A 16,210-nucleotide genomic window follows, 5' to 3' on the forward strand; every position below is an offset into this window, starting at 1 on the left:
TGAAAAAAGATAACTTTTAATGACTGCAGAGTACATTATATTAAAGTAATTGGATAAGTGATTTAATATTTACATATTCCATTCCAATTCTGCCCATAGACAAATGGCAGACCAAAGAAGAGAGAAAAAAGGATGAGATGTCTTTCAGATATGACGATCACATAGGTTATTATGTATTTTAACAAGTTTCTAAGGAGAGAAGATGTAATGAAGAGAGGAAAAGAGCACTGTACGCAGTCTTTCCTAGAAAATGATGAATGAGCATTTTACATTACTCCATGTATTTCCAACAGTTTATTGCTAAGTCACCTGTTATGATCTGATTAAATGCATGCCTACCTTTCCTGATCCCTCCATCAGAAGCACACGTGTAATCACCTGTCGTCAGTAGGAAACATGTTTCCCCTCTTCTGTTTTTGTCTCTGGTACTAGAGCGTCTGATGGGGAGCCTTTCTGGGGGTGATAGTGGCGGCTCACTTCCTGTACTGTCGTCACCTGATAACACTGGTCACAGCACCATGCCCATTGACAGACAGTGATGAATGAGGAAATGAGACAGTACAAAGAGTTTACACAGAATGCCGGTAGTCCAGCCACTCGATATACAAAACACAAGAATCACATCACAATAAGAAAAAGAATTTTTATCACTCTTCACGAAAAATTACATGGAGCAAAATGGAAATGTATTGAAAAGAATAGAAATGTTTTTTGGGAGATTTTAATTCCATTTTGGATTTTATCTAATAGGAAACTGCCTTTCACACGACTAATATGAATTCAAAATAAATGTGAAAATGAACAAGCATGTGGATTATTGTCTTACAATTTTTGACGTTATCTATTTACTCTGAATAGGAATATTTAAAAATGGAACCTATTTAAGAAAATATCTTAAGTAAACTTTGGCTTTGTGGTTTTTTAAGAGACATGCTTTTATTAATTTCTGAAAGCATTGTGTCCAAAACTCTTAATAAAAATTATTCCAAAGCACACAAACTCCGTTTCCAGGTAGTCAATTTTGAAGTGGCAAGATATTTTTGAGCATGCAGTGGAACAAGGCCAACTTCTCCAAATGTCCTTGAAATAAGTATCTGTTTACTTCTGTATCCTTGCCAAAGACTTTCACATCCTATTGGCCTAGATACTAGCTTGTTATTTCAATGTTTACCTGGGATGATAGTGTGTCCTCTTTTCCCATGCCCTTCTTAAAGGCTCTGCATAGATACTTGAGAATAGTTTGATGAGAGCAGCAACACCAACTAAACTCTACCTTTCATAAACACATTCTTAACAGTTGTTAGATATATATTAGCAGAATTTGCATAGCAATCTACTAAATAAGCATAAGGACTGTGAATGAAACTTACAAACACTTACAAACTTCAGCTCCAGCCACATTGTTTTTTCCATTTACCTCATTAAAATTTCTAGAAGCTAAGGAGGGACCTATGAAAATGATGCCTCCTTTTTTGTTAGTTTGCTTTGTTAGTTGATGTTACTTCTAAATTATGCAAAATCATTCACATAAAATCGTCATAAGTCATTTTTCTGTAAAAAAAAATGAAATGAAATTTATCTAAGTTATGGGGAATCAATAAACCCTACATTTTCCTAGTAGGGTAAAAGCTAATTAAATTGTTTAATCTGCAAAATATTTTACCTGTACCAGACAGTAGACAAGAGGTGACACTACTATTACTTTGGCAGCTGAATGTCAATTTCTGGTCGATCAACTCTACATTGTCTATAGCAATGGGGAGGAGCAGAGATTCAACTAATCTCAAGCAGTAAATCATTCAAAATTCAGTTCTGAGAGAGAGCAGAACCCAACACATTGTGCCTAAAAAGGAATTCCACTGAGAAATTCAACTTTGCCATTGAGTGGCCAAAGCAGATCATCTATTCCCTGAAAAATGGTGGGTTAATTATATTACATGACATGGACCCTCATCAAAGGGGTTATAATGAGATACCCTACTTAATTTAAGAACAATGAAAATCTAATCAATCCTCCAGGATATTACTAGGGAAGAGCTTTGTTATCAAAAAGGTTATCTTCCATATCACCTGTTTGGAGTTTAGGCCTTTGAAATGTAAGCATCCATTCTTCTTAAATAACTGCTTCTTGTGAATTAGGTTGAGATGCATGGCACCATGTGGCAGAGGTAAAACTGAGACAAACACACCAAGCCAAACGATATGGAGATCAACATTTTGAGGATGAAAGATGAAAAATGGCCAATATCATACCATCACATCGTGCAGGGAAACAAAGAAACATCGGCACAAAAGCAACAAACAGGCAAAAGAAAATATTGGCACCATCAGCAAAGGGCATTCCCACTAAAGCAGGAAAACTCTATAGACCAGCTATGCCATCTCCTACTTGGGGTTCAATTAGAAAATGCTACAGTCTAGCTATCTACAAGCCTGACACAAACACACATTTCGTGAAAGGGTTAGGGCTGAAAACTCATGAACATTTGCAGAAAATGAGAATGACTGCCTTCTGCCTAAGGAACATACTGGTCTATAAAGTATTTAATAACATGCATTTGAAGTCCTGCCTTACCTGATCTGTTATGTTCCAGAAGTCGATTGTCTTTGCCCAGACATGTGTCACTCTGTGTACTATTGCAGGCCATATTTAATTCTGTCTTGCAAAAAGTAGGTGAGCTTGCCTGAGGAGCAGGAGGGATGTGCTTCTTTCTTTTCCTTGGAAGTTTCTGCTTTGCCATTGCCAAGGAGTAGTACATTCCAAAATTGTTGACAATGACAGGCACTGGCATGGCTATTGTCAGCACTCCAGCCAGAGCACACAGGGCTCCCACCAGCATGCCTGACCATGTTTGGGGGTACATATCCCCATAACCCAGGGTAGTCATGGTCACTACAGCCCACCAGAACCCAATGGGAATGTTTTTGAACTGTGTGTGCTCACTAGCTGAAGGGTCGTTAGGTTGAGCTCCCACTCTCTCGGCATAGTAGATCATGGTAGCAAATATCAAAACTCCTAGAGCCAGGAAAATTATCAGCAGCAAAAATTCATTAGTACTAGCTCGAAGAGTATGTCCAAGCACCCTCAGACCTACAAAATGGCGGGTGAGCTTGAAAATTCTCAGGATCCTCACAAACCTTACCACCCTGAGGAAGCCAAGTACATCTTTAGCAGCTTTGGATGACAGCCCACTGAGTCCCACCTCTAAATAGAAAGGTAGGATGGCCACAAAGTCAATGATATTCAAGAGATTTTTGATGAATTCAAGTTTATTGGGTGAAAAAACAATACGGACTAAAAATTCAAAAGTAAACCACACCACACACACTCCTTCTACATACGTCAAGGCAGGATCCGTTTCAATTTCATACTGTAGAACAACACTTGTGCCATTGATGACTGGTTCTGTCTTGTTTTTAACAATATTGAAAGCTTCATGTGTTTCCAGGCAAAAAGTTGTAATTGAAACCAGGATGAAGAATAAAGAAGCAAAAGCAATAAACTGCAGAGGAAAAAGAAATAAAAAAACCCATAGTGATCTGAATCGTAATATATGTTGATTCAAATCTAAAAGCAACAATCCCTGTAAATAAAAAAGAATAACAGCATATTTAGAGGTTTCACTTGGATATGACCTAAGGAAAAGAAGATACCTGTATGTAACATTAATTAGAGTGCACAGGTAATGTATTTCAGGTTCTGTTTTCAGCTTATAGATACAAAGGTTTGCTTTATGTTGGAATATAATTTATTGAGATTTTTTTGTGTAAGAAAATATAACCTGTAAAGAGAACATGAAAATCACTGTAAAGGAATTGCAAATGAAAACACACCAAAACAAAAGAGAAATTTAGATGACAGTTTATGATCCTAGAAATCTGTATGCATATGATCAAGTTTTAAACCTTTAAATTTAAGGTGCATGACACACTGATAGAAATTTGGAAGCTACCCAAATTTAACTGTAGATTTGTATTCATATATAAAATGTTCTGGATATCGTATGGTATCAGCATGAAAAAAAATCTTTGCAATATGTGCTGCCATGTAAATTACATCAACTTCAGGTGGAGACTTGTCCAAAAGTGCAAATTTAGGGAGGAAGAATAAATAAGACTGAAAGGAGAAAAACCCAGTAAAGGAGCAATTTAAATGAAAATGTCTTCCTCTCTTGAAAATGGATCTCAAAGTGTTCGAGTAACACACTATAAAGCTGAAAGAGTTTTCTTAAATTCAATTCATTTCTTCAGCCAATAATATATGACTACACACACACACCTACCACCAACACAGAATAATAAAAAAAGGACTCATATAGTTCTTAGTAGTACCATATACTGTTGAAAGTAATTTACATCATTAACTCACATCAATCCTCATAACAGCACCACTCCTACTCCATTTTACAGTTCAGGGATATCAGGACAGAAAGTTTAAGCTACTTTTCCATGGTCATAAACTACAAAATGATAAGCCTGAGTCACTAACCTGACAAATTTAGCTGCAGATTCTGTTCCCCTCACTTACCAAACTCTCAAATGCAGAATACAAATGTGCCGAAAACCATTTATTTATGCTGGGATCACATACTTCTTAATATTAAAGATCTGAAAACTTGAAATCCAGCTGTTTGAATGAATGGCACTGTTACAGTCAGCAGTGCTAGAGATCACTAGTAATCTGTGATAACACTCAGGTTTAGCATGCTAAATGAACACCAATAGGTTCTTCCTTAAATGTCTAAACAAAAGAGTCATCCAGGAGAAGGAAGTTGTCAGTCAAGCGGAGGGAGGTTCTTACTTGAAAATAATAGAATGTATCCAAAATCCAAAGTTGCCCCTAATATCTAGTCCTCAAGCATGCCATTGGGAAGAGCTGAGACAGTTCAAGAAGAGACTGAAACCACCTCCCTTTTTACCTGGTTGAGTTTTAATCCACCAAAATGTAAAGGGTATACAAAAGGACTAAAATATCTTAGGACTGTGGCTGTCTGCCTTAAAGAACCACCTCAAATTATGGAACTTCTTCTACGGTGTGCCAGTTAGTACATCAGCTGTATAGTATTCTAAGGCAGGTCATTTTCATGGCTTTGACTTGCTCTCTCATGCACATTTTCCAACTGCTCTAAGTTTTGGCAATGTGGTCTGACCATTAGCTTTCCCAGACGTTTTATGAGATAATAACATTCTTTTGTCATTCAGTTTTCCCTTTGCACAAGTAAATGTACTACTATTTTTTAATCAATCATTTGTCGTAACACTTAGTATCATAAAGATCCTATGTACACATTAAAAGATAACCTTTCAGGGGAAGAATCAGTTATCCTCTATTCATAAATTACTTCTTAATGTAATCCCAATTTTATCTATAGATTTATGAGTCATGATTGTTTCTTATTCCACCTAAAATCTTTTGTCATTAGAGTCCTGCCAATATGTACCTACTAACTCCCACCCCTCAACTACACTCTTCACCATCCCTACCTTAGACTGAAGCATTTCAGGCATTTACAGACTCAGAAGAATCTTCCTAAAGCCTTTATAGCTCACTACCTCCTTAGTAATGGGATGTGTGTGTGTGTGTGTGTGTGTGTGTATTTGTGTGTATGTTGACAAAATTTTGGTTTCTATGCAAATACTTGTGCATAAATAAAACATGTGAACAGCCTATAAATATAAGCAGTTCTAAGACACAAAACTTTGAAAACCAAAAGTTGCTTGTTTATGTAAGTTGTTTGGCACTTGTATTTATCAATATTTTATTGGCAATATTTAAAGAACCACACCATGATTTTGTATTTGTATTATTCTACTTTGCTATTTTTATAATTCTGTATATCTTTAGCTTTTAAGTACTTTGTAAATTTGCCAGTTTAATACCAAAGTTGATTCCATTTTCAAATATTCTTTTTATTTTCCAATTATAGTAATATTTTACTATAATATATATTACATAATTTATATAATTAAATAATTATTTTTATTATATATAACATATATAAATATATATAGTAATATTTTTACTCTAAGAGGAAAATAAAATAATATTTGAAAAAGAAAACAACTTTGGCATTCTGAGAAAAAGACAACATTCATCTCAGAGGTAGATGATTATTTTGCTTTAAGAACAACCAGAGAGGCCAGGCGCAGTGACTCTCGCCTGTAATCCCAGCACTTTGGGAGGCTGAGGTGGACGGGTCTCTTGAGGTCAGGAGTTCAAGACCATCCTGGCCAACATGGTGAAACCCCGTCTCTACTAAAAATACAAAAATTAGCTGGACATGGTGGCACATGCCTGTAATCCCAGCTACTTTCCCAAGTACCGAGGCAGGAGAATCACTTGAACCCGGGAGGCAAAGGTTGCAATGAGCCAAGATTGTGCCACTACACTCAAGCCTGGGCAACAGAGAGAGACTCTGTCTCCAATTTAAAAAAAAAAAAACAGCCAGAGAGGCAATGTTTTTATTTGTGAAAGCTAAAAACGCTTGTCATAATCTGGATTCTAATCTTAGGATAATAATCTTAGGATTCTAAGACAGAACAAAAGTATGCTTGACAATAACATAATAGAAATTTGGAAACTGAGGTTGAATTCTGAAGAGGGGAAAAGGAAAAGTTCTCTAAGGAGAAGGAGGAAGAGCTGAAAATGTGATGTTCAGCAAATGAGAAATTCCTTCACAGGTCCAGTAGCAGAACTTGAGAATAACAATGGAGAATATTAAATTTTAAGATGATGCCTTTTCTGTTTTGCTTTCAGCAAAAGGCTATTTTATAAAATGAGCTTGATGTTGATTCTGCTTCAAGGAATGAAGGTATTGGGCCAGCAGAGGACAAAAAGAGGAGAGAAGTTAACCATGGGAGGCGGGATATGTTATAGGTATAAGAAACACAGAAGAGTCATAAAAATAAGAATGCCAGGTAATAAAGGGAAATGTAGTCCCCATGAAAATTCTTGGAGATACTGGGAAGGTACAGAGTTTCCCATGGAAGGAAGAGGAACTCAGTTTGTTAGCAATTTACTTCAAGTATCAAATGAATGGGTGACCCAGTGGCTTTGAGGACTCAGAAGTATCCAGAGGCAAACACTTGGGTTGCATTAGCAAAGACTTGGTGCGCTTTATCTGAACTTAATTCTAAGCTCTTTGGATATAAAGAATGTTTTCTTTTGTTTCTGGCTCACTGAGTAGAGCTTAAATGGGTAAATATGAGGTTACATTGAATAACATTCAGAAAAAGAAAGTAAAAAGGAAAGAAATGGAGGGGAAGAGATTTTATTTGTCTTTTTTCCTTCACTGAACTGAGAAACCTTCAAGGACTGGACTGGCATCATATTCGCTTTTTGTATTTCTTGCTCCTTGCACCATTGTTAGTACTGAGTATGGCAGGATAGATAAAGGGGTAGAAGAATTAATGAAAATATAAATGAGGAAATGAATAAGATAGACCACATTCCAGTGGGAATTAAAATGATATGAATAAAAGGTAAGTAATATAAATCAAACAATGAAAAATGAATATTGCAGCAAAAAAAAAGCCAAATTTAAAAAGCAAATTGAACTGGCTTATGGGTTGAAATGTCGCCAATAGTACCTTCCATTCATTCTCTTAATGGAGCATGTGTCTTAGCAAGAAAATGGGGAAGAGAATCACACTGCCATCTCTCTCCGTCTTTTCCCTGTGATAAGACCAAAAACTCCTCCAGACATTAATTAAAAATAAAATTAGGCATGCTGAATAATTGAAATGTTAGAAAGCTCTCCAGACAAGGTATGTCATGTCAACTGATTGTACAGATCTGATGCATCATCCCAGGTAGTTTCAGAATAAAAATACTCTGTTAAAATATTGGCTTGTGAGTCTAATCAGTAGGCACATTTTTCTCCGTTAGTCATGTCCATGTATTTAATTGCAGAGAATGGCCAGGACTCTTATTTTTTTCCAATCAGTGACCATGGGTTGGAAGTCTTCATAGTCCAGGATCTCCATGGAGGGTCTCATGTCAATTTACCTCAATGCAAACATTTAAGCAAATTTTTAGGTATGTATAATAGGCAGAGAGAAAGTGATGAAAAGTGGGGTATATTTTTATTTTCCTCATTTTCTCTTTCTTGTTATCATTAAAATGAGTGAAATTGAGCTCTATAACACATTCACAAATGCTTATTCACTTTTTCAAAACTGTGCCTAGACTGTGTCCTTTCTCTGTGCTACTCTCGCCCAGGATCACTAATATTGCAGCAATTTTCACATACTTTTGTTAATAATTCCACATATCCACAAGTTGCTCAGAGAGACTTAAACATTCTATCCCCAGGACCATGACTTAAAGCAAGAAGTAGGTCTTCAGCCCCTGTTGTGAAATTAGTAAAAGAATAAATTATAAAATTCTGTTGATTTGGTATGCAAAAATTCCACTGGAGCCAACACAGAATCTGCCTTTTAAAAGTTACTTCATCCTCCTATTATTTACAATAGAAAAATCAGCCTATACTATAAAATATAAAGGAAGAAAAACTTAAAAAATATAAGGCTCATCTCTATTTTGTAAATGAAAGTCAGAGAGATAATTTAATATTTGAAAATTAACATCATGGGAAAATCATGAAAATAAGTTACCTAAAATATAATACTAAGGAATTTCCATTTTTATAATTTTACATAAGTTGCATTATTTTTAGTTTGTATTTCTAAGGACATTATCTTTCCAAATGGGAATACTTCATGCCTATTATGCTCATGTTGCTTTTCTTTCTTAAATAATAAAATAAAGACTAAAGAATTACAAGAATTTTAAATGTCCAAGTATCAGAAGTTCATGTAATCCTGTGATCCAAAATTTCCACTTTTAGAAATTTACTGTAAAAAAATTTACATTAAAGTACAAGGATAGACAAATAGAATGATATTCAATGAGGCATTATTTATAATTAAAAAATAAAAATGTCTGTCTCTGAATTGATGGTATGTCTGTAATATAGCATTCCAAGGAATTAGATACTGCAACATGTACTTACATGGAATGATCTCCAAGGAATCATGTTAAGTTAAAAACAAATGATTGCAGAACAACAATATGCAGAATGTAATCTCATTTTTTCTCATTACATACAACTAATAAAGCAAATGAACAGAAACACTATATTTTTAGGAGTGGTTATAGCTGGGTGTAAGAGTGGCATTAAGCAGAGGTATTCCTAATGAGAAATCCTAATTCATTCCATAAATGTCTGAAAAGTTAAAATTCTCTATAAAAAACTTTAAGCATGTATTCTAGGTTTAATTTTAAAACAAAATTCAAAGTAAGTAATAACCAAGAGAAGGTTAAGCCTGATTATTCTGAATGACCATTAAGTTGATTTTATTAACCCATAGAACTTATAAATTGGAAGTTTTTAATTTTTCTTCTTTTTTACTGCACCATAAACTTAGCTGATGGTCTTAATTTTGTGTATATTCATGTCTTATACACTAATTTTGCCATAATTAACGAGTTTGTTGTTCATAGAACTTTGGTCTCTATAGAGAGAAAAAATCTCTTTCATTGCTAATTCTGTCCTTAAAGGCCAATCAAGTAGGAACAAGTAGGATCCACTGTCTGCTGGTTCCATGCAGAGCTGAGAATTAATTCAGTTTCTTCTGAGGCTGCTGATAAAATCAATTTTTTTTATCCAAGTTTTACCACTTAAAAACAGATCCACAAACATTACCACATTTATGGTATTGAATTAGATTGAAGAAAGCTGGCCTTTCAATGAAACCACTATACACAATTACCAAGCTTGGAAATCAGTAAAAAAGATTAGACTTCAGGTGTCTATATATAAATGTGTGTATATATCACACATTACAGATTTTTATATCTATATCCACATAAAGTGTTTCTATGTATAAATAAATATTTAAGTACAGATTGTACATAAACATGTATATATTATAAAGATTGTTATAGAAATAGGTATAAAACAATATAACATTCACTTCTAACATAAAAAAAATACCCAAAGTTACTATTGACCACTGAGACAGATGTGGTCCCTGATAAATATCTTCTACCATGTTTTCTTTATATCCTTATCCAATGTAAATATACAATCCTCCCTCTATATTTTTATTTTGAGGACACAGATTGATTTAATTGGAATTGTAATTGTTTGTTTAGAGTCAAGGCCTATCCATTCACACAAAAATGTAATTTTCTGGGATACAAGAAAGAAAGGCTTGATGTGTTATTGGTATTATCACAATGAATTATGGTGTACAAAATTAGGTAACCAGAAATTAAAAGTCATCAATTATGAACATATAGTATCATTTTGCTTTCTTAAGTCTCATGATGAAATTTAAAGTATGTAATTACCATATTTTATAAAAATATTTTTTATAATTGTTTCATTACACTGAAGAAAAATTTTATGCTTTTCACTCTTAATAATGATAATTGACAATATATAGCAATTTCATGACATAAACCAGAATTGTAATTTCAAAATTGCAATTATTTAAAATTCCCCCTAATATTTTTATCTTTAATATATTTAATATAAATTTATTTTTAAATGATTAATTTGTCTTGGTATGATATGAACTGCTCTACCACCATCTAGTGTTATAGAGTCACATTATTAAGCCTTATCTGCTATGAGTCCCAATATGTCTTTCTTGAAGCCAACAATCATGTCCCAAAATAAATTATCCAAAAATATTTGTTTTTACTTAATGGAAAGTGATGGAGGTGAAGGGAGGTAACTAGCTTACAAACACCTGCTGAAGAGATGTTCTGATTCAGAAAAGTCTGTTTCTTTTAGCACTATGGCACTGCAGTTAAAGCACATCTTACATAGTGCCACCAATGTCTGTCTACCCTGCAGTACCACCTTTGTTAGTCCAGGTACCTGTAAACCAAAGGGTCCCCAAAACCTCAGTCACAAATATTATTGTTCTTGCTGTCTGTATTCTCCTTGCTCAGTAATTTTTTTCTAAAACCATAACATAATCCCCAGGTAGCCAATTTCCATCCAGCTATGGGAGCTAGACCCACCTGTAGATCCAATGAAGCCCCATATTACATATTAAGTTAGAGCTGTAGTACTTTTTCTTCCTTAAGATCTTTGTTTAGTGGACATCTGCTCCTCTTTGCTAATCAGCTTAGGCAGAACCCCTCCAATCCTATCTGGTACACTCCAGCAGGTGTTCCTATTCAGATGTATGAGCAGCAGACACTAGAGTCTCCCTTCCTCCTGTGTCTGAGGAGCACTTTTACAAGTACTTGCAAACTCTTCCCAGAGAGCAGAGGTAAATTTACACTAAAAGATCCTGTGTAAATTGCAATTTGGTTATGAGAAACAAGGAAACCATATTTAAAATCTATAAGAGATTGATTGATTGGCTGTGTAATTGGAAGTACAATAAAATGAACTTTAGTGTTGCATGCCTTAACAAGTTAACTATATCAACTGCTTTCACATCATGGTCTAGGGACTCCTAGTAGCCATGAGGCCTTTTCTGGGGTCCATATAGTCAAGCATAGTTTTGTAGTAATACTAAAATATTTCTTGCCTTTTTCACTCTCATTGTCTCACTTGTTTACAGTGGAGTTCTCTAGAGGCTACATGACATGTGGTCTCTCAACACATTGAATGCAGAAGCAGGTAGGAGAAATCACCCATTGTCTATTAAGCAAGATATAAAAGAGATTTGCAAAAATGTAAAACAGTGCCACTCTTCTAATTTTATTTTTGTCTCTTTTAAATGATTTTCCTTTTACACAATTTATTTTTCATTAAAATGTTAGCTCATATCACTTGGTTATATCCCAGTCCAGGAAAATAGGTGTCTCCCAGCCTTTTTATGTATGACTAACAGGACAAACTAGTGATTCTATACAAGACCACAAAGTCTCAAAGTTAATCTTCAATACAATTGGCTGCTTTACTAGATTATAAAATAAATATGACTATGCATTAACTATGTAAATAAATTTTTTAATATTGTGAATTCTTCTACCCTAAGGAATTCACAATAGTCATAGAGATCTACAATAATCATAAATATCTAGGTCTATTGCTTAAATATTGGAATGTCTTGAAATCTGGTAATCTCATCTACTTCCATGAATCCACCTGCCACCACAGCATCAATGATAACCCAAATGTCATCTCCAGCTCTGCCTTTTCTTGGCGTTTTATAATAGTAATTCCGAAATACACGAAGCTCTTCAATCTCAATGAATAAAGGCAATCAAAATACTAGCTATTATACATATTATTGTTGAAATTTTCAAGAGAACTTCAATTTACACTTGCCCAATTTGTTGATCAAATCTGCCCTTTCTATTCCATTATATATTTCTGTTATTTTGGACCATCATTTAGCAATTAAACAACTTGGTACCAAGAATCTTTTTTCTTCCCCAACACCTTCATCCATTGAATCGCTGAATCCTGTGGACTCTCAAACTCTAAATACCTCTAGCATTTTTCTCCCTTCTCTTCATTCCCAGGGCCAGCAGCTTAGCCTTTAATATGCTTTTAATTACTTTTTCTTGGATTACTGGGAATAAGCACTCTTTTAGGGGAACAAATGTGATTATGGCACTCACCTGCTTAAAATAGTTTAATGGCTCCCAACTACTAGATAATATGGAATGTTCTTTTAAAAACCTTATTTTTATTTTTTGAGACAAGGTCTCTCTCTGTTGCTCAAGTTAGAGTGCAGTGGTGAAATCATGGGTCATTGCAGCCTTGATCTCCTGGGCTCAAGCAATTCTCCCTCCTCAGCCTCCCAAGTTGCTGGGATTACATGCATGTGCCACCACACCTGGCTAATTTTTGTATTTTTTAAAAAATAGAGATGGGATTTCACCATGTTTCCCAGGCTGGCCTTGAACTCCTGGGCTCAAGCAGTCTGCCTGCCTCAGCCTCCCAAACTGCTGGGATTATAGGCATGCACTACTGCATCTGGACATAGAATTTTCCTAATATGTTATTCAAGAATTCCCTTAATGTGGTCCTTACCTACCTTTTCTAATATGAATATCACCTCTCCTATGATGTACCAGGCTATTTAATGACTTTGCACATGCAGTTCCTTCTGTCTAAAATTCACCTTTTTCCTTTGTGAGTCTGGCAAAGAACTACTAAGTAGTTAAACTTCAACTCAGTAATCACACAGTCTTTTAACAAATCCTTGAAATCTGGTCAAAATTAACCACTTCCTTTCAGTTTTCTAATATAGCACTTACCTCATTTCTGTAATATTTGATTTTCTTCTCCGTTGATAGAAAATAAGCTTGTAACAGAGAGTTTTATTCAGATTTTATGTTAATGGCATTGATTTGGTGCTTAGAAACTATTAAGAAGGCATAATGGCAAAGATTATGGCCACACCAAACATAAAGTTTAACTCAATCTTGGTTTATTTATTTACACCACTTTCCCCAAGTGGACTTTTAAGAAGGTTCATGAAAACAACAAACGGAATAGGAAGAAAGATATAAACTAAGACAAATTAGAAAATAGATTGTCATCTTGTGTGACAAGAGTAGGGTACTGTGAGAGATGTAAAGGAAAGAGGATGCTTCAAGGTGGAGAGATTAGCAGTCAATTTATGCTGAATTCAGAGATGATAAAAACGTCTATTGGATGAAATAATCAGGCCACATAGTTTCCTATGATGAAGCAGTTTTAGTAAAGAAATAGGAAAAAATCCATCTCAAGGGATTAACAAACTACTGGGTGCTGAGAAATATAAGTGACAAGTACACACACACACACACACACACACACAGACACACACACATACAAAACACAGAAATTACTGCATCATGAGGGTGGAAAATCAATTTTGTCCATAGAGGTCATCACAAATCTTTATAATTTTTATAGGGCTTAACAGTGAGTCCTAACATCAAATATTCCTGAATGCTAATCCTAAAACTTTCTAACTTATAGACTTTTCTTACTCTTAACCAATCAGCAAGCCATCATAACTACATGATTTTTACAAATTGTTTTTAACTAATTCTATTCCCAAAAAGTAACTGTGTACCTGTTGTTCTGAGAAGCATCGGGAAAGGAAGAAATTAAGGGCTATGCCACTGATAACAGTTTTATAGGATAAATAAGTGGCAATAGAGAAATTAGGAATAGCTTTAAGATACCAGTAGCAATGCCACCTTTGACATGACTCCAAAAAATAAAACGTATGCTTTCTTCCAAAAATAACAATAGTAATAATAACACTAATAGATAAAATTCAGTGAATTCATCTGTCCTAAAAATTATTTTTTATTTAATCTTAACAACATATTACATAGTAGATTCTATTACCTCATTTTACAGAAAAGCAAACTGAAGCTTAGAGACTGGAGTCAAAGCCCTCTTCTTTATAACATACATGTCTTCTCTGAATGGGCCTTTGTTTAACAAGAATCTTCAACTCAACTGGTCAGAAAGATTCAGAAAAGAAAAACTAGACTGATAAAATAGTGTTTTATGCATACACATGCATGAAAACACAACATGCATACATACTAAACTCTGGTCATCAATACTGCAAGAGCAATAAAGCCAGGAAAATGAAGTTAACTTTTATTTTTCATTTGTCTTCTAGATTTTTATATATAGTGTTTTTTTCAGGATCCTTATAAAATAAATAGTTTAACATCCAAATGCTGGTTCTACACAAGCAAAGAGAAATAAGCAAATAAGTATTAGGCTTTAAAAATGTGTTTATTGGCCAGGCGCGGTGGCTCACGCCTGTAATCCCAGCACTTTGGGAGGCCAAGGTGGGCGGATCACGAGGTCAGGAGATCGAGACCACGGTGAAACCCCATCTCTACTAAAAATACAAAAAATTAGCCGGGCGCAGTGGCGGGCGCCTGTAGTCCCAGCTACTCGGGAGGCTGAGGCAGGAGAATGGCGTGAACCCGGGAGGCGGAGCTTGCAGTGAGCCGAGATTGCACCACTGCACTCCAGCCTGGGCGACACAGCGAGACTCCGTCTCAAAAAAAAAAAAAAAAAAAAAAAATGTGTTTATTATTTGAATAAAGTGAATATTCAGTTTAAGACTAAAGTATCTGAAAAATTGTGAAACTTGCATGCATGGACAAATATGAACTAAGTGCTTCCTTTCCCAGATTTTTAAATCTTTCAGCTAGATTTTTTTTTTTAAAAAGTGATTGTTTTCATAGATTATTTAACTCATTTTAGGGCTTTCAGGTCAAGCTTTACAGGACTTGTCCTTGATATAGAGACAACAGAAGGAAAGCTATTAAATATTTAATAGAGTCAGAAAATACTACATTTAATATTCTCTTGAGCTTGCACAGTGCTGACTTAGAAGGAAATCCAAAGTGCCTCGTTTTCACATGTAGAATCTTAAAAATGCAGTTAGTAAATCATCCTCTAAAATGACATCCACAGTTTCAATGACTACATTCTTAAAAGTAAAATATTTCTTTTAAAATATGTGCTGAAAGCTCTTTGTTAATTGGAAAAAAGATAGCTATGGATTGTTCTTTGAGATGTTATTTATGTCCTATTTTTATCACCTTACTTTATCTTTTTAAAATTTCAACAATTAGGCAAGAGCCAGAATTATATATAAGCTTCATTTTTTTTTATTCTGCTTTGTCATTTGTGTTTTGCTATGTTTGGGTAAGGAGTGAATTTTAGAGATACTAAGCAAATCAGCCATATAAGGATCTTTAATAGATATTGTACATCCAACATTATTTGTTGATTTTCATTTTACATATGTAAAAATTTCCTTTAAACAGAGTTAAGATGTTCAACTCCTACGTTGAATCTTGGATTGAATCAATAATAATCAATCAATACTCAACATATGATTCAATGATAAATGTTAAACTCAAATGTTAAACTTGGATTGAATTGATTCAATCCAAGACTCAACATGTGAGTTAAAGATTTATTCAAATGCCAAATTATTAGCCTTCCCAGAGAAACTGCCTGCCTTATCTCACCCCAGAAAAGCCATTATTCTACATATAAAAAAGGTTTTCAATGTCCAGAAATGAGAGAAGCAGGGCAGTGATTGGTGGTGTTAGCAATGTGTTGAGGGTGATGGTGGGGGAGAGCTGAATAGGCAGAATTTACTAGAGGACAGACAACAGGTTGTCATTTTGGGAACTAAATTACCTCAAGTACTTCATTCAATAAACAGTTAATGACAATGTTGGCAGTAAACT

General features: G+C 34.7%; 1 protein-coding gene across 17 annotated transcripts in view; it reads right to left on the reverse strand.

Annotated features, from left to right (window-relative positions):
• KCNC2 (potassium voltage-gated channel subfamily C member 2) overlaps positions 1-16,210 on the reverse strand; it is a 169,648-nt gene that overhangs the window by 7,737 nt on the left and 145,701 nt on the right. For 8 of the 17 annotated variants that reach the window (XM_063694146.1, XM_004053586.4, XM_063694149.1 and 5 more), the window contains 2 exons: positions 2,576-3,503; positions 340-504 (listed from right to left, as the gene is read on the reverse strand). In XM_063694146.1, coding sequence (XP_063550216.1) covers positions 340-504; positions 2,576-3,503 — 1,093 coding nt within the window. Of the gene's footprint in view, positions 1-339; positions 505-2,070; positions 2,175-2,575; positions 3,504-16,210 lie in introns of all 17 variants that reach the window. The other 9 variants (XM_063694151.1, XM_063694154.1, XM_063694152.1 and 6 more) reach the window with 3 other exon arrangements.

This window comes from Gorilla gorilla, chromosome 10, assembly GCF_029281585.2.
Source record: "Gorilla gorilla gorilla isolate KB3781 chromosome 10, NHGRI_mGorGor1-v2.1_pri, whole genome shotgun sequence".
Classification (NCBI taxonomy): Eukaryota; Metazoa; Chordata; class Mammalia; order Primates; family Hominidae; genus Gorilla; species Gorilla gorilla.